Source organism: Sturnira hondurensis, unplaced genomic scaffold, assembly GCF_014824575.4.
Source record: "Sturnira hondurensis isolate 20B ecotype Veracruz unplaced genomic scaffold, ASM1482457v3 Scaffold0008196, whole genome shotgun sequence".
In the NCBI taxonomy this organism is placed as follows: Eukaryota; Metazoa; Chordata; class Mammalia; order Chiroptera; family Phyllostomidae; genus Sturnira; species Sturnira hondurensis.
Genome location: NW_028080827.1, coordinates 10,678,684 through 10,702,735, shown reverse-complemented (window position 1 = coordinate 10,702,735; position 24,052 = coordinate 10,678,684). Strand labels below are relative to the sequence as shown.

At 38.4% G+C, this 24,052-nt stretch overlaps 1 protein-coding gene across 11 annotated transcripts in view; it reads left to right on the top strand.

Annotated features, from left to right (window-relative positions):
* Positions 1 to 10,906: 10,906 nt before the first annotated feature.
* Positions 10,907 to 24,052, top strand: part of ZNF280D (zinc finger protein 280D) — a 93,471-nt gene continuing 80,325 nt past the window's right edge. For 6 of the 11 annotated variants that reach the window (XR_005067605.1, XR_005067606.1, XM_037053960.1 and 3 more), the window contains exons 1-2: positions 11,706 to 11,854; positions 23,762 to 23,931. Coding sequence is in view for 9 of the 11 variants with exons in the window: in XM_037053960.1 (XP_036909855.1) it covers positions 11,847 to 11,854; positions 23,762 to 23,931 (178 nt within the window). In the remaining 2 variants the exon portion in view is untranslated. Of the gene's footprint in view, positions 11,082 to 11,705; positions 11,855 to 21,059; positions 21,078 to 23,761; positions 23,932 to 24,052 lie in introns of those variants that run through there. The other 5 variants (XM_037053961.1, XM_037053957.1, XM_037053958.1 and 2 more) reach the window with 5 other exon arrangements.

Sequence of the window (24,052 nt, the reverse complement as noted above, 5' to 3'; positions counted from 1 at the left end):
AGAAAGAAAGGGAGAGAAACATTAATGCCAGAGAGAAACATCTGTCAGTTGATCACTTGCCTCTTGTATGCTCCCCAGCCAGGGACCGAATTGGCAACCTGGGCATGTGTCCTGACCAGGAATTGAATCAGCAACCTTTTGCTTTACAAGACGATGCCTAACCAACTGAGCCACATCAGTCAGGACTTTAAGATCTTTCTTTACATAGGAATTCATTGTGAAAAACTCTCATGTTAGTACTAGTTTTGCTCTATCTTGTAAGTTTTGGCATATTGTGTTTTCCTTTCCATTTGTCTCAGTAAATTATAATAAAGGCCATATATGGCAAACCCTGAGTTAACATGATACTCAATGGTGAAAAACTTAAAGATTTTCCTTTAAGATCAAGAACAAAGCAGAGATGTCCACTTTCATCACTTCTATTAAATACTGTACTTTAAGTTCTAGCCAAAGTCATTAGGGAAAAAATAAAAATAAATAAAAGGTATCCAAATTGGAAAGGAAGAAGTAAAATTACCTGATTTTAGGTGACATCATCATGTATGTAGAAAACTCTAAAGAATCCACAAAAAGCTAGATTACCATTTTTAAGAAGATTTTATTTATCCATTTCTAGACAGAGAAGGGAGGGAGAAAGAGAGGGAAAGAAACATCAATATGTGGTTGCCTCTTACACGCCCCCAGCTGGGAACCTGGCCTGCAACCCAGGCATGTACCCTGACTAGGAATTGAACCAGTGCCCCTTCAGTTCACAGTCCAGTGCTCAGTCCACTAAGCAACACCAGCCAAGGTCCAATTTTATTTTTTTTATTTTGAGAGTACATTTATTAAAGCTGGGGACAGTGAAATAAGGAAAAGCTTAGGAAGAAGAAGAAACAGGAGAGAGAGTAGGTGGGGCTGTTTTGGCTTTCTAGAAATGTTACAGGAAAGAAGTGAGCCAAGTGGGACTGCTGTCAGCTGACTCCATAGTCAATGAAAAGGGGGCTTTAGGGATAGGTTTGGGGGATTTGCCTGGACTGAGCTGCCCCTGCCCTTTGCTCCCCTGGTTGCAAGTCTCAGGGGTTCCCTTAGAGTTCAGAAGATGTGCGCCTGTGTAGGGAAAAGGAGGGGAAAGGGAAAGGCATGGGAGTGCACCTGGGAGGGAGAGTGCACCGGGCTACCATTTTTTCATATAAAAGATGTAACTCAGGAACAGCCAGCTGGAAGAGATGCAAAGGGCCCAGAGCTCCCATGCCCTCCCTGAGCCACTCTCCCAAAACCTCCATGTGTTCACTACCCGGAAGCTTTTGACTATGTATATTATTAAATGTCCTAAATAAAATGTGTTATTTGATGATTAAATGCTGCTCATGTATACTCAATTAACATATTTATGTGTCATGTTATATAGTTCTACATACTTATTACTTGCAAGTATTATCACATAATAATTAGAGAACTCCATCTGTCTATATGATCTAGTGCTCCAGCACTGGTTTAGGGCTTTAACTGAGATAGCTATTGTGTTGCAGTTGTTACATAATCATCAAAATAGTCATGGTCATGAGAAAATATAAATTCTTTTGTTGTTTATGCTCATTCCTTATACTCAAATCATCTCTGAGCCTCATCACAAATTCCTGATCATTACTCCAGCTGGAAACATCAGCAATGTCTGAGACTTAGGGGCATGTTGAGAACAATTATGTTGTATATTTCTCAAAATAAAAGAGGTATGAGTTTCTACTTAAGTCTCTATTGAAATGCCTTTAGTTAAAATGGTTGTATCAAAATTTCTCATACTCAGGAAACTTAATATAACAAGTGTCAAATTGATTTAATAAATTTTTATTGTCTTAGCTATGGGTTAGGGATTTAGTGAATGAGAGTGAGAGTGAGATACCACCAAACAGGCCCTACTTTGAAAACAAAAATATTAGCTTAATATTTGAAAATGAAACTAGTAAAACCCATACATAATGGAAGTAGCAGCTTCCTATAGAAGTAGAGGAAGGGTCTGTGTAAATCAGTAACTAAGGAGTTTTCGAAAGAAAATTGAAATGATATTCATGGACTGTATTTATTATAGGCTGCTCTTGGTGTTAACCTCATTGAGGTTAATTGTCTGCTGCTCACTGAGGAGCACACAAAACTCCAGGTATGAAAAAAAAAGGGAATGGTCTTGGGGAAAGAGGGTTGTATTGCTAAGCAATTATTTGGTCCAGCTTAATCTAATCAACTTCACTACAGTTCAACTGAAGAAGGATATCCATTAATAAAGAAATGTTCTGCAAGGCTTCTATAGTGGTACAATAGACCAAAACATGCAGTTTTCTTAGAATGCTTTCCATCATTCATTAAACATTCATTAAGATTTAGTATAGGTTTTGTGATAAGCACTGAAAATGTAAAGACCAATGAGACAGTCTCCATCTCCAACAAGCTTACAGACTAAGAGAGGGCAACAGACAAGCCAATAATTGCAGTATAGGTTGACTTTTGCTATAACAGTGATTACATACTAGATTAGTCAGCAATATATGGAATGCTGCATAAGACTGCTGTGACTTAGAATGGGTGAAAATATGTGTAAATCATATATCTGATAAAGGTAATACCCAAAATATATAAAGAATTCATACAACTTAGTAGCAAAAAAACCCAACAATCCAATAAAAAAATGGGCAAAGGATCTGAATAGACATTTTGTTTTCTGAAGAGGACATACAGAAGGTCAATAGCTACAGGACAAGATTTTACACATCACTACTCATTAGGGAAATGTAAATTAAAACCATAATGAGGTATCACTTCACACATGTCACAATGGCTAGTGTCAAATAAACAAGAAATAAGTGATGTTGAAGATATGGAAAAAAGGGAACCCTGTGCACTAGGTGGGGGTGTAAATTGGTGCAGCCACTACGGAAAACAGTATGTAAGCTCCTCAAAAAATTAGAAATAGAACTACCATATGACCCAGAAATTCTACTTCTGAGTATCTATTCAAAGATAACAAAAACACTAACTCAGAGAAGATATATGCATCCCCATGTTTATTACAGCATTACTGACATGAGCCAAGGAATGGAAACAACCTAAGTGTCCATTGTCAGATGAATAAATAAAAAAGACATCGTATTTATATTTTAAATAAAATTATACATAGTATACATATATAGAATAGAATATTATTTAGACATAAAAAGGAATAAGATTGTAATAACAGGGGTGACACTTGAGGGCATAATGATAAATAAAATAAATCAGAAGGAGAGAAACAAATACTGTATTATCTCACTGATATATGAAAGCTAAAATAAACCAAACTCTTACAGAACAGATTGGTGGTTGGCAGAGGCAGGATGTGGGGCATGATGGGCATAGTGGGTCAAAAGGCACAAACTTCCAGTTGTAAAATAAATGAGTTATGAGGGTAAATGTACAGATAGTGACTATAGTAAATAATACTGTATTACTTATATGAACGTTGCTAAGAGAATAAATCTTAAAAGTTCTCATCACAAGAAAACAATTTTTGTAAATATTTATAATGACAGATGTTAACTAGACCTATTACGCTGGTCATTTTGCAATATATACAAGTGGTGAATCATTATATTATACATCTGTAACTAATATAATGCTTTATGTCAATTCTCCCTCAATTTAAAAAAATGAAAAGGAATGCAATGACTTAAAATAGTAAGCTTATTATTCCCTTGTTCATAGCTCTGTGGGAGAATCTAGGCTCCAGGTTCTAAGCTTGACAATGAAGATCAGGTTCAGGGTAGCTCCAGGTGTCCCTTGTCTTTGAATCAGTGGCTGCTTGAAGTATGTGGTTTGCTTCTTATGTCTCACTCTGGGGCCCAGGCTGAATAATCACCAGCCACCTGGGGTATGCTCTACTCATCACTGGAGTACAGGAGAGAAAGCTCAAACTGTCAAGCATATTTTAAGCCTCTATTTAAATTACAAATGTTCACATCCCATTGGCTAAAGCAAAACTTATCAAGTCCAACATGAATAGGACAGGAAAGTATACTTGGCATATATAGGAGGAAATATTTGCTGAACAATAACCCAAACTCACATGTCAAGCACAATGGGAGAGAGAAAGGAGAGTATTATATTTGTGTAAATCAAAATTCTTGGTTGTGAGCAATAGAAACAGACTCTGGCCTATTCAACCAGAAAATAAATTTATTTAGGAGCTCCTGGTTAGCCCATGAAGTCTCTTGGAAGTCTTAAAAACCAATCTTAGAGATCATGAAGCCAGGAATAAATTCCGAAATCACGCAGAACTAGGCTAGAGAGGACACTTGTTGTTACTGCCAGTAGCATCACCCCAAGCTCAAACTGCTCTCACCACTGTTGCTTATATCAGAGAGATCTTATTAAAATAACTCAGATCACTAGGTGGGTGAAGTAGGGAGGGGCCACAGGAAGGGTTTGCTGAGGCAATTGTGGGCAGTCTAGGACAGGATTGGCTGAGAAGCCGAATGCCTCCAGAGCTAGTAGAAATAAAAAGAGGGCAGGCTCTCTTGCTCAGGAACAGCACTCTGGCTCTGGCTCTGGCTCTGGCTCTGGCTCTGGCTCTGGCTCTGGCTCTGGCTCTGGCTCTGGCTCTGAGGCTCTTCTTCCTTGAGGACACCTGGATGATCATGCTGCAGCTGCCTGTATTTCCCAAAGGACGGTATTTTGGATGGAAAGGAACTCTGGACACAACCTAGGATTGGTCTGGCCTGGCAGAGGGTCGCAGGTTTACTCTTTGGGTGTTCTCGAAGGAACAGGCTCTGAGACAGAAGCCTGCCATTGTTCCAAAATTGTGTAGTTTTTGTATATTATGTTGTTTATAGTGTGTAAACTAACCCTATAGAAACAAGGTAACTGAAAAATAACAGGGAAAAGATAGGAGAATTCAGGCGTTAGAGTGAAGCCTTAATTGAGGGGCTTAGTGATTAAAACTGTGACTTGATAGACTTAAGTAACTGCTTTTGAATAAAGGCCCCTTTCCTTTTTCACCAAACATTTGCCTCTGGAATTTTTGCCTAGAGGGTGGCAGTGGGCAGCAGTACCCCAAGTGCTGTTCAGTTAACATTGCTACAACTACTGGCACAGCTGGCTCTAGAAACTGGTTAAGGTGCCTTCTCTACTGCCATGCATTCTCAAAGTTATGCAACAAACCAACCAACCTGAGTTTTTTCATGCCATTAGCTTTTAATTCATAATGTGATATAGGTGTGTCTTATTGGTCGATCCTAGATCATGTGCACATTCCTAACTACAATGGAGGTGGGAAAGCAAGTAGCTTTAGATTTTGAAAACTGTAAACATGACGAGACAATACCTAGGATTGCTCCAAGGTGGCAATCCTCTATATGCCCAGCCTCTGGATACCTGACCCTTCTTTCCTTGGTCCTTTAGGGGAGGTTTGATGCATACCCAGGCATTGACACAGGACTGGAAAGGTCAAAAGTTTAAGTTTCTAGGCTAGTTAAAACAAGAATGGAATTATTTCCTCATGCCTCAACTTACTTGATTTTAGTAATTGAGCAGATTTATTATAGTGACTTCATTTTATGTCTTCACTATTCCTCATTAAGAACATAAACCAATTAGAAGTAAAAAGGAAGGAGCAATGCTTTTTCCCTCTTTCAGCCTTGCAGTTTCCCTTTAGTATTCTCTATCAGTGGAACATAACAGGGAGCAGCTGGCAAAACAAAAATTTGGTTTGAAGATTCCCAGACACAAGCATCACAAAGCTGAGTTGTGAAGGGTGGCTTTGGAGCTGGGGCAATAGCTTAATATTCACATAAGCATACGTACAACTTTAGACAGAACCCAGAGGGTAGTTTCAGCCTGACCCTGTAGAGGAATTCTGCAGTGTAAATTATGCCTCATAGTTGTTCTCACTTAAGTGAGGGGAATTAGGACTGTCACACTCCTGCATTTATCAGTCCTTGGTTAAAAGCTGGCCCTAAGGGCATGGTAATAAATTCCCAGACACTTCCAGTGTCTGTGGAGGCTGGCAAAGCGGCCCCACTAGCCTAAGGGTGTAGTCCTCTGAAAAAGAGCTGCACGTCCTGGTTCTTGGATATAAAAGCAGAGTAAAAACTGGTGCAACAGGAGCACCGAAAAAAAGTTGTAAAAATAGCCAAGGGTAATGGTTAGAGCACCAACAATATTCCCTTTGCAGATATAGTGCTAAAAGCTGCCTTATTTCTCTACTTTCTCTACCAAATCTCTCTTTCAATTTAACAGCTGCTACTTTGGGGAGTTGCTTGTCAAAGGGTACAGGCTTTCAATTGTAAGACGGCTAAGTTCTGAGGATCTGAGGTATAATACTGTACCGTATATTTGAAATTTGCTAAGAGTAGATTTTAAGCTTTCTCATGGCACACAGAGACAGACAGGGACTTACACAGTAACTGCCATATGTGAAATGATTAACCCGATTGTGGTAGTCATTTCACAGTGGATATGTATATCAGATCATCAAGGTGCATACTTTAAGTGTATACAAATTCATTGGTCAGTTATAGCTCAGTAAAGCTTGGGGGGAATAATAGCTGCTACTTTGAGGCCACCTGATACATTTGTAATCTGATCTTCCCCTAATGGCAGAGTCATTTTGTTCAAGTCCTACTAGGGCTTTAAAAAAAAAAGAAATCCTCACCTGAGGATATGGTTTTTAAACTGATTTTTAGAGAAAAGTGGAGAGAGAGAAACATTGATCTGAGAGAGGAACATTGATCGGTTGCCTCCTGTACAAACTCTGACTAGGGATCGAACCTGCAACTTTTTGCTGTACAGGATGACACTTCAACCAGCTGAGCCACCTGGCCAGGCTCCTACTTAGGCCTTTTTTTTCCTCCCTCTCAAAGCCTTTTCTCTTTCTCTTTGGAAGTAATGTGTTTTCCAACACTGCAAAGCCACCAAATGTGGGACTTTCTCTATTTCCTTTTCATTCTTTTTGTAAATCAGTTAATTTTATTCTATGCTAATCCCTTTCTGGTAATACCTTGCTAATCATGTAAAAAAATCACCAATACCTGCTGTTAATATTGCTTTCTGAATTATTCCCTTCCCTTAAAAGTACAAATTATGTACTTGTACAGATCTGCCTTCTAATGTATTATAGGCAACAGTATAGTCAAATCTTCAATTTGATTTGAATATAAATCTTCAGTTATCCCACCTACTATGTTTCCTTAATTCCTACATGACTGCTATGTTAAACCAATGCCACATATTTTAGATTTTTTGTTATAATAGGCCACTACTTCTATTATTAATTAGGGTTAGTGATTGTAGCTATTGTAACTGTGGATGAAAAAAGGAAAATAACCTCACAGGACAACCTGATCATAAATTCCTAACTGGGCAGGTCATGGTGGGTGGTCACCCTCTAGGCACATAACTTCTTTCCTAAGAGGTTCATCTTTGCCTTAAGCAAGCCCTCTGCATTGTTTCTGTGCATTTAGGTTAACACACCTTTGAAATAACCACACTAAAGAAAGCACATAATCATGTTAACTATCTTGTAATCCAAGCCTTGCCTTGTGTTTTCCCACCTCCATAGTTCCCTTCTAAATTTCAAATGCATAAAAGAAGCTGCAAAACTGTTTTTCTCTGGAGCATTTGAGATCTTGCTCCCCAGCATTGTTCAGGTTGGCTCAAATGAGCTTATAAAAATTCTCCTCAGGTTTGGACGTTTCTTACGTTGATATAACAACCCTCAAACTCAGTGTCATAACCCAATAAAGGTTTATATTTTGCTCTCATCAGTTCAATGACTGTGGAGGATGTGTTCATACCATTATTAAGAACCCCAGGGTCCTTTTTTAAAAATTGTTTTATTGTTGTTCAAGTACAGTTGTCTGCATTTACCCCTCTCCACTTCCCCCCAAACCTCCGGTCTCATGTCTCATGGTGCTGCCATCCTTTAGCTGAGAGTTTTCTGTGTTTGGCAGACTAATATGTAAACACCAAAAAGGAACTATAAATCACTGGAAATTTTAAGGGTCAGGCTTAGATTGGGCAATCACCGTTTCTCTCTGAATTCCGCTGGCCCCAAATGGCCACATGATCTGATGTAAAAGTAAGGAAGCTAGGAAATGTGGGTTTCCTGGGTACATAAAAAGAAAATAAGATGGTGAATATTTATCCTTGTCTCCACCACAGTTGCTTTCAATTGCAGGTGACAGAAAACCCAACTGCCTTTGTCAGGAGGGAAAATCTTTTCCTCTACCTTCTTAGATATAGTTTTTTGGAGGCCTGTGAATTAAACTGACAAAAGACAGACTAGCAAGAGAAAAGACATTTAAATCACATACTATATAGGGGAGTTCATAAAGAAATGTGACTCACAGGGGTGATTAGAATCTGTGGCTTATATATCCTTTCCACAGGTGAAAGGGGAAGGGAGATAAAAGGACACTGAAAAAAAGCATTAGGGGGAAAGAGGGCACTTATGGGAAAACAAGTAACTTTTAGGAAAAATAAATATGCCCTTAGAATAAATTGGAGGTATGATAAGTTTTGTGAATGTGTCTGCTTAGGTGTGGTGACAATTCTCCTTATCTCTAGTGGTAAGAATCAGTCTTTCCTGGTTGTTCCCTGGGAGGAGACTTACGATAATTGAGGTGTGTTTTGGGGTTTGTTTTTTTTCTTTTTGGGGGGGGGGTGCGGAGGCTCTGCCTTTAAGGCAAATGAGAGATTTCAGGAATTCAAATGCCTTCAGCTAAAAATAATTTTTATGCTACAGTGCCTTATTCTGGACTCCTTCAGCTTAAACAGAAAGGGAATTTATTGGCTCATATAATGGAGGTCTGAAGGTAGCATGGGTACAGGTTTGGTTTTGATCAGAAAGTCAATCCCCTGAGTTTATGTTCTCAGGGATTGACTTTCTTTCCCTATGATTGATTTACTCAGCTCTTTCTCTGCCACATGTTAGTCTTATTCTCAGTTGGCTCTCCTTAGTAGAAAAGAAAAAAAGATGTAGCTCTTCCAGTATTTACATTTGAACACCATATCATCCAGGGAAAGAAAGAACTTCACTTTTGCCCACAAACAAAAATCCTGTGCTTCACTCTGATTGGCTTCTGAAACAAAAACTGGTTCAAAGGGAAGAAAGGGTGATTTTTGATTGCTTTAGTGGGATCATTCTTGGGAGTTCCGGGTGATTATTCCACCCAAATTGCGTGAGCGAACAAAACAGAAGTTGTGGTATGAAAGCTGGGAAATAACCTATATCAATTACAGTCAGGGAACGGTGGAACATGATCTCAAGGAGAAGGAATACTATGAGGAGACTCAGACAGTGAGGAAAGGATGGAAAGGGCCAGGCAATACAAATCAGAGGCAAGAAGCTCTGAAAAAATGATGGGAAGGTGTGGATGGTAAGTCAAGAGAACCAAGAGAGTTATGGTCTAGAAGACAAGGGAGGAAGCTTAAGGATAGGGTAGTCAAATAAATCATCCAAATTATTTCCTGTGTGTTGATTTCATACTCAGCAGACATCCTCTATAATTTGGCTTCTCATGTAAATGGTCCTTTGAGTGCAATGTGTTGACCTGAGTTTTCTGGTCTTCATGGCAGTTATGTTTTTCATGGGAAAAAAAGGAATAAATTGGAATTTGGGTTTATTTATTGGTCTCTAGTAACTTTAGCGACATGAATGAATCATACCCCTGGATTTAAACTAGCTCTGGGGGCTAACTACTTCAAGTTTCTGTCTCTGCGGAGGACCAGGCTCCAAAGCAGTGTGAAATCTTAAGTTCATTTTCATACTCATATGCTTTGCTAACCATTGGGAGTTACATCTGAAATATAATGACTTAAGAATGCACCAAGATTTTTTAATGTTTAGCTTTTCATGTTTGTTATTTTGATTTTTCTGTATCTTTTGCCATTAAGCTTATCTTCAAGGCAAGCCAGAAAGGGAAAGCTGCATAGACCATCCTTGGCCCAGCTGGGAAAAGAGGTCATGGTTATTTGTAGCCATGCCAGGCCTCTAGGGGTAATGAAAGTGGCCTTTGGGGAAGATTGATTTGGGAGTCGTAATCAGTAAGGAAACAACCATAATGATGAACAACGGAGAAGAGCTTGGAGCAGTCAGAATGGGGATTAAGAAACTAATTCAAATAGGCAGGAATAATGGCGCAATTCAGTGACTGAATGCTGTGTGTAGTGATGGTAGGCGTGTTAAGAATAAAGAGGCAAGATTTCAAATCCAGATCACTCTTGAGAGCTGGACCATTATTGCCATTGATATTGTGAGGATAACCGGGAGAGGAACCGTTCCTTGCAGGTCAGAATACAGTGTTTATATAAGCATTTATGCAAGCAGTATCTGGACAAGTGTCCTTGTACATGCATTTATCTTGACTTTATTTATTGTTGTCGTTATTACAGGCACCCTATGGCAGAGTCAAGAATGAAAGGAAACATGGCCAAAATCGCCTGTTTGAAACAAATTTGGAAAAGCTAGCATATTATTAAAAGAACCTGAATACTTCTTTTTCTTACCTAGTTTTATGTCTTTGCGCCTAATGCACAGTGTTCCACTTTAGTGGTGTCTCTCTTCCTAGACCTTCTTACCTTCCACACCTGCGGAGAACTAGCTACTACATATAGCAAGGCCCCGAAACTCAGGTTCAAACCTTCGGATTCCATGCAGCCCCGAATTGGGTATTACTGCCCGGGCTGCCGCCAATCATCCAGGCAGGCACGCACAGTCGCACAGTCGCACAGTCGCGCAGGACCTGGCTTGGGCCCTTGCTCACTGGGAGCGCGTGGCTAGGCTCCGCAGCCTTCGAGGGCCTGCGACTAGGAGCACATGCCCAACCCGACTCCCAGGGTCCCCGGGAAGAAAGGGAGCCCGGAGACACGGAGACTGACCCGGATTCTACCCAGGAAGCAGTGCGCGGGCTACAGGAGAATCACCCACCCCCACCCCTCTTCCCTCAGCCCAGCTGCCTGGTCTGCAATGAGAGCCTGCACCGTTGCTGCGGTGTAGGTTTTCGCGCTCCTCCTTTTCCTCCTCCTCTTTCTCCTCCTCCTCAGGGCCCCAGTCAGGCCGATCCGCTCCGTTCACGGTAAGCGCCCCCCGCCCCCACCCGCCCCGCGCTGCAGCAGGCAGAGGCCCTCCCGCGCGGCCTGCGCGCCTCATTCCGGGGGCGCTGGGCTGCGGCTGCCGCGGCCGGCGCGGGTCGCCGAGAGCGCCCAGGGAGCGGGGGAGGGGACCGGCTGCGCGGCGGCTGCGGTCTGCCCGCCATCTTGCGCCGGCCTTGGCGTGGGAGGGATCGCGCCTTGACGCGGCCACCGGGAGCCGGCGGCTGGCCGGGGCTCACAGGCCGCGGTCGCCTGCTCCTGCGTCTCTCCCACCGCCTTTTCCTCCTCACTGCCCAAGGCCTCTGCGCCCGTTGCCCTCAGCCTGGTTTGGCTTTTGACTCTGGAGCCATCTCCCTTTGGTCTTCCCGTACATTTCGTGATGTTCGGCGGAGACCCGTGCTCCTCGCACAACAGCTCTCCCCGGAGTCTCTTCCGTGGGCAGAGACCACTGGCGGCTCCGAACTTGCAGGGGAGCACGGAGCCCGGGGTCCCGGCCCAGGTGCCCGGTCACGGCAGGCTCACACCCCTCGTCTTGTCAAAGGGACTTCCCCGCTCGGCCCTAGATGTTCCGCTTTATTGTCTCCGGAGGAACCGCCCGGAGGGGAAATGTGGACGGGGAGACAGTTTTCGAAGGGAGCTTTCGGGCTTCATTGACTGAGACGGAAAGAATGATCTCACTTTGAGGTTTTATCCTGCTCTCCTTGCCTTGAGTTTTAACGCTTTAAAGAAAACCCTACTAGAGAGGAGAAATGTCAAAGTGAGTCCGCTTCTGTGAGCCCTTGGAAACCTTGGTTCACGGGGTTCTCTTGGCGAAGAGTTCTTTAAAAATTCTGTGCACTAATGATTTATAAAGATTTATTTACGGTTTTCAGACTTGGACTGTGTCTTCAGAATGCGATGTCTTTTAGTGCCATTACACAGAACCCCCAGGCGGAGGAGGGGAGTTTTGGAGTACCTAAGCAGCCTCCGGGTGTTTGTGCGGTGTCCTGCATCGGGGCATCGCCGCTCACTCCGGCCGTCCCCCGGGAACCTGCCCTGGGAGGTCCTGGTTCGCACGCAGAGCCGAGGGCTGTGTGCTTTGGATGTGCTAAAACATCCATGCACATCCTCTTGTAGTTGTCTTTTGCTTTTGTATTTGTCATCGGTACCCGTGGATTTGTACCTCGAAACCGTTTTGGCAGTGGTCTCTAGGAGGACTGTTGTGAAAGTGAGGAGGGAGCCTGGGGAAAGTTCTTTTCTGAGGTTATGGCCGGGCCGTGATAGAGCCACTTCTGGAGCCTTAGGTCTTCAGAGTCTTCATTCAGTGCTCAGTTCGCTGTATTAGGTGGTATTTTTAAGAGAGTGGGGTGAATGTGGGGAAGAAGCAAGGAGGCTTCCCTACCGAATTTAAGATACACCACCCAATTGCCCCTTACTTTTACATCGTTATTTTTAAGAATTCATTTCTGAACCTTTCAGCCTGTTTTTATTTTTCATGTTAGTTTTTTCCCAAACGTCGAAAAGTCGAATAGCGCATAGTTTTAATGGTTGTTACCATTTTGCCACATTTGCTTTATCTACCTGTTTCACATGCTCTTAAGTGAACATTCAGAGTCCATTGAAGACATTTCATACCAAAGTATACTGTGTGTGTCAGTATGTATATTACAATATTAAGGCCAATTTTCTATATAATTACAATACCACAATCATGCTTAAAGTGAAGAAGAATTCCTACAATCTGTATTCACATTTTTCTCGTGGTCCCCCAGATGTCCTTTTTAATCGTTTATCTTGGAACCAGTATCCAATCATGCATTTGTTTCTCTTAGCTTAATTTTTTAAATTTAGTGGTGTACCCACCTTTTTTTGTGTGTGACAACATTGACCTTTTGACGAGATTAGACCAGTGATCTTGTAGAATAACCCACATTCTGTCCCTGGTCTGGTGGGTCAGTTGGTTGGAGCATGGAAAAGGTTGCGGATTTGATTCCCCATCAGGGCACAACCAGGTTGCCGATGCCACTCCCAGTTGGGGCACGGTTGGGGCAGTACAGGAGACCGCTGAATGATGTCTCTCCCTAACATCGATGTTTCTTCCCCTTTCCCCTCCTCTCCCCAGAATCAATTAAAAAAGTCTCCAGTGAGGATTTAAAAAAAGAATCTACATTCTGGGTTGTTAGTTTTTTTTTTTTTTAGTTTCCTTCTCTTTATCTACATCATACAGTGTATTTTACATTATACATCAGACGGTGCGTAAAGTGGGATTAACCTATTAGGAATCTTAAATTTGATCTGTTGGATAAGGTGGTGATGATAGCCTCTTCATTGTAAGGATTTTCCTTTTGCAGTTAGCAAGTACAGATCATCCCTGACCTAGGGTGGTTCAGCTGAATGATTTTTCAACTTTACTATAGTTCAGAAGCAATATATGTTCAGTAGAAACTGTACTTTGAATTTTAAATTTTGATCTTTTCTTGGGTTAGTGATAGATGGTTTGATATTTTCTCATGATGCTGGATTGCGGTAGCCAAATGATTTTGCCCAACTCTAGGTGATTGTGTTGCAGACCCTTCCAAGTCAGGTACCCAAACCAAGGTTTAGTTCACACCCATAGGAGACGGAGTTTCACAAAGCAGAGCAGGAACTTAATGTGATCGTGGATTGAGAAGGGTGAGCTTATGCTCTAATGGCATCTCTCCCCCACTGGTAGAGAGCCTTCTATACTTAGAGGGTGTGGTGTGGAGTGATTAAATTCTTTTAGATACACATAGTTATGGTGTTGCACTTCGGTCCTTTTGCACACAATGTCCTGTCACCATTTTGATCTCTGTTCTCGGCCCTCTTAATTTTGTGGTTAGCAGTCCTTTTTAGTTTGTGGAAGCAAGTATAACTCGTGAAGTAGTTAATTTCCTAACTTGTGATGTATTGAGTGATGTTAGGGCCTTTTGGCAGATAGCCCAGTGGCATAAGTGTTCCAAGCCACATTTAAGGTAGGCTAGGCTAAGCTAGTATGTTTGGTAGATTAAGTGTACTGAATTTATTTTTGAGTTAGGCACAGGGATGTCTAACCTGTGGCTGGCAGGCCACATGCAGCCCAGATGGCTGTGAATTTGGACCAACACAAAATCATAAGTTTACTTAAAATATTATGAGATTTTTTGTGTGATACATGTTGCAGTATATTTAATGTGTGGCCCAAGACATCTCTTCTTTTGGTGTGGCGCAGAGTCGCCAAAAGGTTGGATACCTCTGATTAGGGTATTTTCAGTTTGGGATGTAACCTCATTGTAAGTCGAGGAGCATTGTAATCTATGGGGTGATATTTTGTCTTTTCTGTTTGGTATGAATTTATCTGCAGTAATCTGATATGACATACTGGGAGCAGTCCTTTTGAAATGGGTGTTTCAAAAATGGGGTAAAGGAGGGGAGCAAATTTGGAGGATAGGAGTAACATGAAGTTTGGGGATCTTGGAATATTGTATCAGAGCCTGGGATAGTTAGGAGAGAAGCAGCAGAAAGTAGATGTCAGAAAGATGGTCTTTGAAAATCTGTTCAGCATCCTTATGCAAATAGTGAGCTGGGATGAACTACCTTCTGAGGTAGTTGGATGTTGGAGGGCCACAAATCTCAACATCCCCACTTCAATACATTCTTTTCCAGTTAGGCTATCTAATCCAGTCCTGCTTCTTTGGTCCAGTGTTTTACTGCTCAGCATTGGCAGTGCTAGTAGGGGAGAGGAGGGCAAAGGAAGGAAATAAATAATTTTGTGCCTTCCTCTCCCACATTTACTTGTTTTCTTTATTCAAGAGAACATTTAGAATCATATCAAGATTTTTTGTTGTTGTTTTTTCTGTATGAATTGGGCAGGGGATGTACCTAAATGGAAAAGCAATTTTTGTGAGTAGAAAGTAAACCAGAGTTTTAGGTAATAGGAAATGAGGTATTATTGATGACATAATTTGTTATTTCAAAAATAACTTTGGAAAGATGAAAAATATTTAACATTTTAAAATAAATATTAAATTAAATAAATTAATATTTATTACATTAAATAGATCTTTAATTAAATACATAATCCCAAACAGTTTATCTTTTCCTGCTTCAGAGGACTCAAAAATATTTGAGTTTTCAGTCAAGTTTTTTTTAAAGATACAAATGACAATTTACCCAATAACTACCAAAAATGTTTGTTTAGAATTTTTATTTATTTCTACAAAGCACTTTTCTTTTAACATTCAGAATGCCATGAAAAATAGTTAATGCTTTTTATCATCTAGATTGAAAGGAACTATTTTATTTTTTAACATTTTAAATTATTTTATATGATATACAGAAGTATAAAGGGATAGTGTCAGACAACTTATTAGAAATTTTAATAAGAATTTGCTTAGAAAAATGCAAAAAAAATCATCTAATTACATACCTCTCTTACAATGAATATGTGTCACATTTGAATGTTCTTGGCAAGCATTCTTATTACAATGTAGTACTTTTTTTTAAAGAAAATGAAACTTTTGTATCCACACAAAGAACATCTTGCTCTATCCCCCCTACTTTTAGACCTTTGCAAAAGAACATTATGTTTAGAAGGTAGGACAAAATTCTCTAATTAGTTCCTGTAAGTTCTTTAATTAATAGTAAAAGGAATAGTTTACTTGGTAACTTACAGTTTTGTAATTGAAGCTTTCCCCATACAGTGAAAAGCATTTTCGCAACTAATACCATTCATGGGCCATCATCTTCAAGTCATTTTTTTGCAAGTATAGGTTATGACATTTTTACTGAGTGTATCTACCTCCTTTAGTCTTTTTTATATTACAACTCTCTTACAGTTAATTTATTCAAAGTTTTTAAAATTCACTGATGCTTGAGAATGCATTGAGAATAACAGCTAGTTTTTCTCAGAACAATAAGAATCATCAAATATGTTTGAAATATTATGCACAATTGACTTATTTTGCTTTCCACTTGTGAAATTTAACAGTTCTATCCTGTTCTACCTGTTATTTCCAGCAAAGGAATATTTCTTCCTGGATAACAGTAAGCCAATTCTAAACTCAAAAACATTGGTCACAAGTGGTATTTCTGACAGAATTTTAGTATCATTCTGTCACTTTTACTTTGTTTTTAAAGATCTTATTTATTCATTTTTAGAAAGAGAGGGAGAGAAAAATCAGTATGGTGTTTCACATCGAGGGTCCCCTACTGGAGTCCTGGCCTGCAACCCAGGCATGTGCCCTGACTGGGAATCAAAGCAGCTGGCACTCAGTCCACTGAGCCACACCAGCCAGGGCAGGAATAGAGTCTTTATCACCTGAGATGGAGAGTTGATAATGAGATGAGTTTGCATAAACAGACCTAACTAAAATAACCCTTATCTTTCATTAGTTTCCTCATCTGTTTCCTAGTTACTTCCTTATGATTTGTCTATCAAAGCCTGAATCCCCTTTCCTTTGTTAAAATGACATATAAGCCACTGAGTCAAAGTACTTCTTTGAGTTTTACTTCTCTTCAGTGAACTTTCATGTATGTAAACATCAATAGAAATTGTTGGGATATTCAGATGTATACCTTCAGCAGAATACTGTGCAGAAGAAAATAATAATGGCTGCCCTGCTGCACTCAGCTCAGTTTTGACTGACAGTGGTAACGAGAGTTAAAGGTCTGCAGCCTGAATCAGGATCAGCAGGCAGTTTTACCTGGATGTAGTGCAGAGAGATACCCCATACCCTGTTGTGAAGAAAGGTTCCTTTTAGTTAGATGTTTGGCTTTTTAAAAATATTTTATTTATTTATTTTTAGAAAGAGGGGATGGGAGGGGGAGAGAGAGAAACATCAATGTGTGGTTGCCTGTCACGTGGCCCCCACTGGGGACCTGGCTCGCAACCCAGGTATGTGCCCTGACTGGGAATTGAACTGGTGACCCTTTAGTTCACAGCTTGCCCTCAATCCACTGAGCTACACCAGCCAGGGCCAGTTAGATGTTTTTAATGATTCTGTGCTGATTTAGATTGATTTGTAGATTTAAGCAGTTTGCTGAAGCACAGGCTTCCTTTTTTAGGGAGATTATTTTGCTAGTTTTATTCCATATCATATTACAAGAAAACAACAGTAACTATTACATCTTTCACAATACAGACTTATTGGTAACAAATATACAACATGTATTATTTTCTTCTCTGTGTGATTTTGAAGTATAATTGTTAAAGGTTTAGTAGTTGTTACTGCTAGCATGCTAATGTTAGACTAAGTTTGAGTTGGTCGTACTTTATTTTTATATGCTATATTTATTTTGAATAGAAAATTTCACTATTTGAAGTGATTATATTAATTTTTTGTCTTGTATTTTCTCTTTTACATTAACTTAATCATATCTGGTTTTGGTGTTGCCAGCTTCTTGATTAGGAGTGCAGCCCCCAATTAAATGTTATATTTATGATGAGAAAAAAACAACAACAAAGATTGACTTTTTAATGTGGTTTCTTTTTTTCTCACTTTTTAAATTGTTCAATTACAGTTGTCCCATGTTTTACCCATTACTCTCCCCTGCCCTACCCCCTGTATCTCCCACATTCAGTCCTCCCTCATTATCTTTGTCCATGGGTCCTTTAATAAATGTTCCTTTACTTGACCCTTCCTCTTCTCCCCTCTTCGCCCTGGTCACTGCCAGTTTGTTATTTATTTCCATATCTCTGGTTCTGTTTTGCTCACTTGTTTGTTTTGTTGATTAGGTTCCACTTACAGGTGAGATCAAATGGTATGTCTCTTTCCCCACCTGGCTTATTTCACTTAGCATGATACTTCTCCAGTTCCATCCATGCTGTCCTTCTTTCTTTCTGCTACATAGCATTCCATTGTGTAAATGTGGTTTCTTAGATTGTTCCATTGAATAACTCTAACTTTAGAGATTAAGAAGATAACTTAAGTATTCACCATATTCCTCACATTCACTTCTGTATTCTACTTACCACCTACTCATTTTAAAAAAGGATATTTTTTTTTAGAAATTAAAGTACAGGAATGTATGTAGAGTGAAGGCGGGTTTTTTGATGAAAAGTTATAAGTACTTTATTCAATGCTAATTTCTATGCATTTTTTATTGATTCATTTTACCGGGAAGAGAAAGACATTGATTTGTTGTTCCACTTATTTATGAATTCATTGATTGAGTCTTATATGTTCCCTGACTGAGGATCGAACCTGCAACCTTGGCATATTGGAATGATGCTCTGATCAACTGAGCCACTCAGCCAGGGCCATTTTTATGCATTTATGTGTTGGTATTTTTGAATTAGATACTTGTTTTATTTTATGGGACTAGTAGTATATAACTTAACCATGTTGGTAAATTGTGTTTTGTTTATAGGATGCTTTATAAATTTGTGATATGTATTTTAAATAGTCTATAAGTGTTTTTTAAAAAGATGAAAATATGGCAAGATAGATTTGACAGCCACATTCCAGGAGGCATATAAAGCTAGAATTTCATCATAAGAAATATGAAGATCTTATATAACAAAGTGATTTCTAAATACTCAGCTGATAGCTTATAAATTCCATTAAACACAGTTGGGGTCTGCCCTTAGAGTTCTTTAAAATAGAATTTAGTCCAGAGTTAAAAATGATTACGATTTATTGAGTGATTTCTGTGTGCCAGGCACTGAGCTTGTATGTTATGCTTATTATCTCATTTAATTTTCATTGTAAATCTATAAGATATATTTAGTAAAGCAAGGCACAGAGATTAACTAACTTTCCCAAGATCATACAGCTAATAAGTGGTTGGGTTAGAACTTGAATCTGGCATTTATTCTTCAGCAAGTTTTACTATTTATGGTCAATAAATATTTAAAGTATACAGTTTCTAGAATACAAGTAGAGGCCACTGTGTTCTGGAACTGTGGAAAATTGGTTAAAATTGTTTTCCTCTTGTGATTACCATGTTAAGCTGTGCACAGTTAGATCTGTTTGGTGTTTTGTAAAAAAAAAATAATACAGTTGTATACTATTTTTAAAAATAAAGTGTGCAATTTACAGTGAAGTATAAACTATAGAGCTGAACCTTAGAGATCATTCATTTGAACTAAGAGGTTAGACCTGGAATTCTAAGGTGACTTAACTGAGAGTTGTGGCAGTGCTGGGGCTATCTCTTGTTTCTTCTGGCTACTACCCTACTGCTCTTCTTTATGTTCAGATGCTGTAGTAGTGGTTTGTGGAACTGCTTAATCGTTTATTAGATATGTAAAAGCTGAAACAGAAAATAAAATAGTAATTATAATTATATGTTTTTGTAGTCTCAAAGTGAATGAATTAAAAAATGTTTGATAAGTCCGTTACTTGGAATTAATTTTTTCTTCTCCATAGAAACAGGTGTTTTCAACATGGACATGATATTTCTTCCTGAGTCGGTAGTTTAGGAAAAGTGTTCTCTTTTTCTGTCTGTTTTGGAGCCAACTGTGAGCTGCAGGAGCTGCAAAGATCTTTTGGAACTTCGAGATTCCCATTCCATATCTTTGCTGGATAGTCCACTTCAAATGGCAGTTGATTTAATCCTTCATAGAATTCCATGCCTTACCACCAAAATTCTGAAGTAGTGACTTCAGAGAAGTTTTTATGGTGATGATTTTGGCATGCCCCAGTGGCTGAGATGCCCAAGGAATTCATGAAACTGTTTGGTTGTTTCTTTATTAACTAGGATGAAATATAGCAGTGATTCTTTAGACCAATTTTGTCCAGTAGAAATATTTTGTACTTGCACTGTCCAGTACAGTAGTCACCAGCCATGTGTATGGCTTTGAGCATTTGAAATGTGGTTAGTGAAACTGAATTTAAAATTTTATTAAATTTAAATTTAAATAGTCATGTATGGCTAGTGACTACTGTATTACATAGTGAAGTTTTAGGCTGAAATTATAGTTCTAATTGCATATGAGAATTTCCAACTTTTTAGGGTGTGTGTGAGTATATCAGTTTTGGTCTCTAAGTAGCTGCCGTGGTCCTAAAGCTGTTGAAGTTGGTTATTTTACAAGTTATCTCTATAGTCATAGGCAGCAATATCTTGTTTGTATGGATAGGTCTTTATTAGTTGAATATTTGTAAATTGGTTTTTAATTTTAGAGTTTTGCTAAATGGTATTTATATGATAATTTAACAAAAAGATTATGATGAGTTTCATAGTCTGTGTAATTGCGTCTCTTAAAAAATTTCTGTATTCTTGGTATTAGTAGGTGCTTTTAAAATTCTTATTTTAAATAAAGCAATTCAAATGTGTTTTTAAATGATTATTCTAAAACTAAATGCTATTTTAAACAAATGATTATTTGTTTTTCAAGCCCAAAGAATTATAGACATACTAGACTGTAAATTTATGAAGTGACATTAATCTTGTTTTTTCCCCCAAGATTAAGTCTGTGACATTAATCTTGTTTTTTCCCCTAGAACTTAGCACATTAACTTGCATACAGGTGGCAATGAGTATTTTTGATTGAATTAATCTATGATAAAATATATCTAATTAGTTTTCTTTTTAAATTTATTAATAAAAACCAGAGAAATATGAACTAAAATTTATTTAAAATTGTGTCCTTATGGAAATAATTTCATTTATATCTTAAGAATAGGTAACAGTAAAAGATTAGTATTACTTAGCATTTGAAAATTCAAACTTACTTAAACAATACATTATGAAGGTGCTTCCTCATTTTTACAAAAGGATGTGTTTAAAAGTTTATAGTTTAATAATTCAGACCTTATTTAAGTAGTAATTGCTTAATCGAATCATGATTTCACTTACTAAATTTGGGTTCATTCGAAAATGAACCAGTTATGTAAATGAGATATGTATATGTCAAACATAGTCAAATTTTAAAATGAGCTTTTTACAGGAAAAAATGAAATATGTGTGCATGAAATGTAATAAAAATATTCTTATATTAGGTATTTATATTTTATAGGAAGGAAAACTAAGATATAAATTGTTGCATTGTCTGAAGTCACTTGGTGAGTTTGGAGATCAAAATTAGATCCAAGAATTTCTGAATCCCAAGTTTTGTGTTTCAGTATTTGGCATTACATAAAATGACTCATAAAATTGGCTGATATCATTTGTCATTACTTAGATGACAATTTACAGAAAGTCAGCTCTGCATCTTGATGGGCAACAACCCTTTTCAGCCAAAAAGTACTTGTTGCTGTCACAACTGATACTATTATATGTGGCTTATATATTGGTAACTTTGTTTCAGGAGAAAGGAGGAGAGGTAGGCACATTTCCTTAAAAACTCTTAGATTGTTAAAGTAACAAAAAGCTCACATAAAAACAAATAATGGAAATTAAAAAGTGAGTAAAGTAGAAATGAAGTGTTTTCTCCCTATGCTCAGTGATAACTATTATCAGTTTGGTATACATAATTACATATGCATAGACAAAAAATAATTCTTAAAAAATCATAAAGCTATTATATATGTCCTTAATTTTTTTCCAAAAATATATCTTTAAAAAAAAATTTTTTTAAAGTCCAGAAGCGATTGGTGACTGGCATTTTTTTTTAATTTATTTATTTTTAAAATATTTTATTTCTTAATCTTTAGAGGGGAAGGGAAGGAGAGAGGAAGGAAACATCAATGTATGGTTGCTTCTCGTACATCCCCTGCAGGGAACTGGCCCCTGCCGGAAACTGGCCTGCAACCCAAGCATGTGCCCTGACTGGGAATCGAACCGTGATTGTCTGGTTCGCAGGCCTGCGCTCAATCCACTGAGCTACACCAGCCAGGGCTCCAAAAATATATCTTGATATACAGTACTTACCCCATATTTGAAGTTTCATTTTCTGTCATTTGTTACCTGCAGTTAACTGCAGCCAAAATATTAAATAGGAAATTCCAGAAATAAACAATTATTAAATCTTAAGCACCTTTTAAAACATCATGATAGAATCATACCTTTTAGCTCCATCTTACACTTGGAGAATCATCCCTTTGTTCATTGTATCTGTGCTGCATAGTGCTACTTGTCTTGTTAGTCGCTTAAGTAGCTGTCTCAGTTATCAGATCAACTGTTGAGGTATTATAGTGCTTTTATGTTCAAGTAACCCTTACAAAGTACCCTAATACTGTCACAATGCCCACATCATTCACTTCATCATCTCATCACGTAGGCATTGTTTTATCTCACTTCACAAGAGGGGTAAATATATCACATGATATTTTGAGAAAGAACCTCCACATTCACATAACTTATAGTATATTGTTATCACTGTTCTATTTTATCAGTTATTGTGGTTAATCAGTTACTGTGCCTAATTTATAAATTAAACTTTATCATATATGTATAGTAAAAAATATAGGGTTTGTTACTGTCCTCAGTTTCAGGCATACACTGGGGATTATACAAAGGTGAGGGCATTGTATTGACAGCAGCATTGCCCTGTTACAGAGAATGAAGAAATTCATCCATTGTCTTCTGTATTAGTTTGCTAGGGCTGCCATAACAAAGTACCATAGACTGGACAGTTTAAACAATAGAAATTTATTTTCTCACAATTCTGGATCAAGGTGCTGCTAAGGTTGGTTCTTTTGAGGGCCATGAGGAAAGGATCTGTTTCAGGCCTCTCTCCTTGGCTGATAAATGGCCATCTGCTTCCTGTGTTTTCAGATAGTCTTACCTTTGTTATGTGTCTGTGTCTTGATCTTTTCTTTTTTTGTAATCCTCACCCTAGGATATGTTTGTTTATTTTAGAGAAAGAGGAAAGGGGGTTGGGGCTGGGGGAGAGAGAAAGAGACATTGATGTGAGAGCAACATTGATTGGTTGCTTTCTGTGTGTACCCTGACTAGGGATCGAACCCACAACTTTTTGGTGCACAAGATGTTGCTCCAACCAACTGAAACACCTAGCTAGGGCCTGATCTCTTTTTTGAAGGACACCAGTCATACTGGATTAGCTCTCACCCTAGTAACCTAATTTTAACTTAATTGCCTCTTTGAAGACTGACTCCAAATATAGTCACATTGTGAGGTATTGGCATTGAGGACTTTGATACATAAATTTTTGAGAAATACAATTCAGCTCATAACATATACTAACTGGAAGTAAGCAATACTTTTATTATCAGTATACTAGTATTTCCCCTATTTTTTTCAAATTAGGCATTGCCTGACTTTGCCTCATTTCCTAGTCCATAGATTATTATATACTGTGTACATATTGCCTATCTAAAGTGTAGAGGGAAATATACTCTCAAGGAGCTCAGTTTGGACTTTGACATATAATTTTAATCATTTGATTTGAAAAACTTTATGTAACGAGTAATATAGTTTAGAAAAGCAAGAGATCAGTTCAGTATGTTAGTGACATTTAAGAAAATGAGAATGCCTTGTTTTTTGACAGATGGCCTACTAAACATTTAAATAATGTTTATCACTTTTGTAGATATAATCATATTCTAGACATATAACTGAAATTCACTTTGGAAATTTCCTGTGACTACTGTCAACCATTACCTATCTATCTCTATATCTACCTATTTATCTACATTGAGATAGTTATCTGTCATCTAAGAGAGTGAGTTCTGAGTTTCTTATTGTTGCTACCATGTACTAACTACAAATATAAATTTAGAAATTGCTATTAGGGTTGTTAAAGTAGATCTGAAGTACCATTATGTGTTGATTTTTTTTTAATAAGGTTTGCTTTCCTTTTGAGAATAAGAAAATCGAAAATGGCAGAACTCTTTATGGAATGTGAAGAAGAAGAGTTGGAACCGTGGCAGAAGAAAGTAAAAGAGGTTGAGGATGATGATGATGATGAGCCAATCTTTGTTGGAGAGATATCAAGTTCAAAACCAGCAATTTCAAGTAAGCATTTACTTTTAGTGAAGCCAAGTTTTATAAGGTGTTGTTCCTAGTGGAAAAAATTATGAACTGAGTTATAGGTACATATGATCTCATTCTTTGATAAAGAGTTGGGGATGCATAG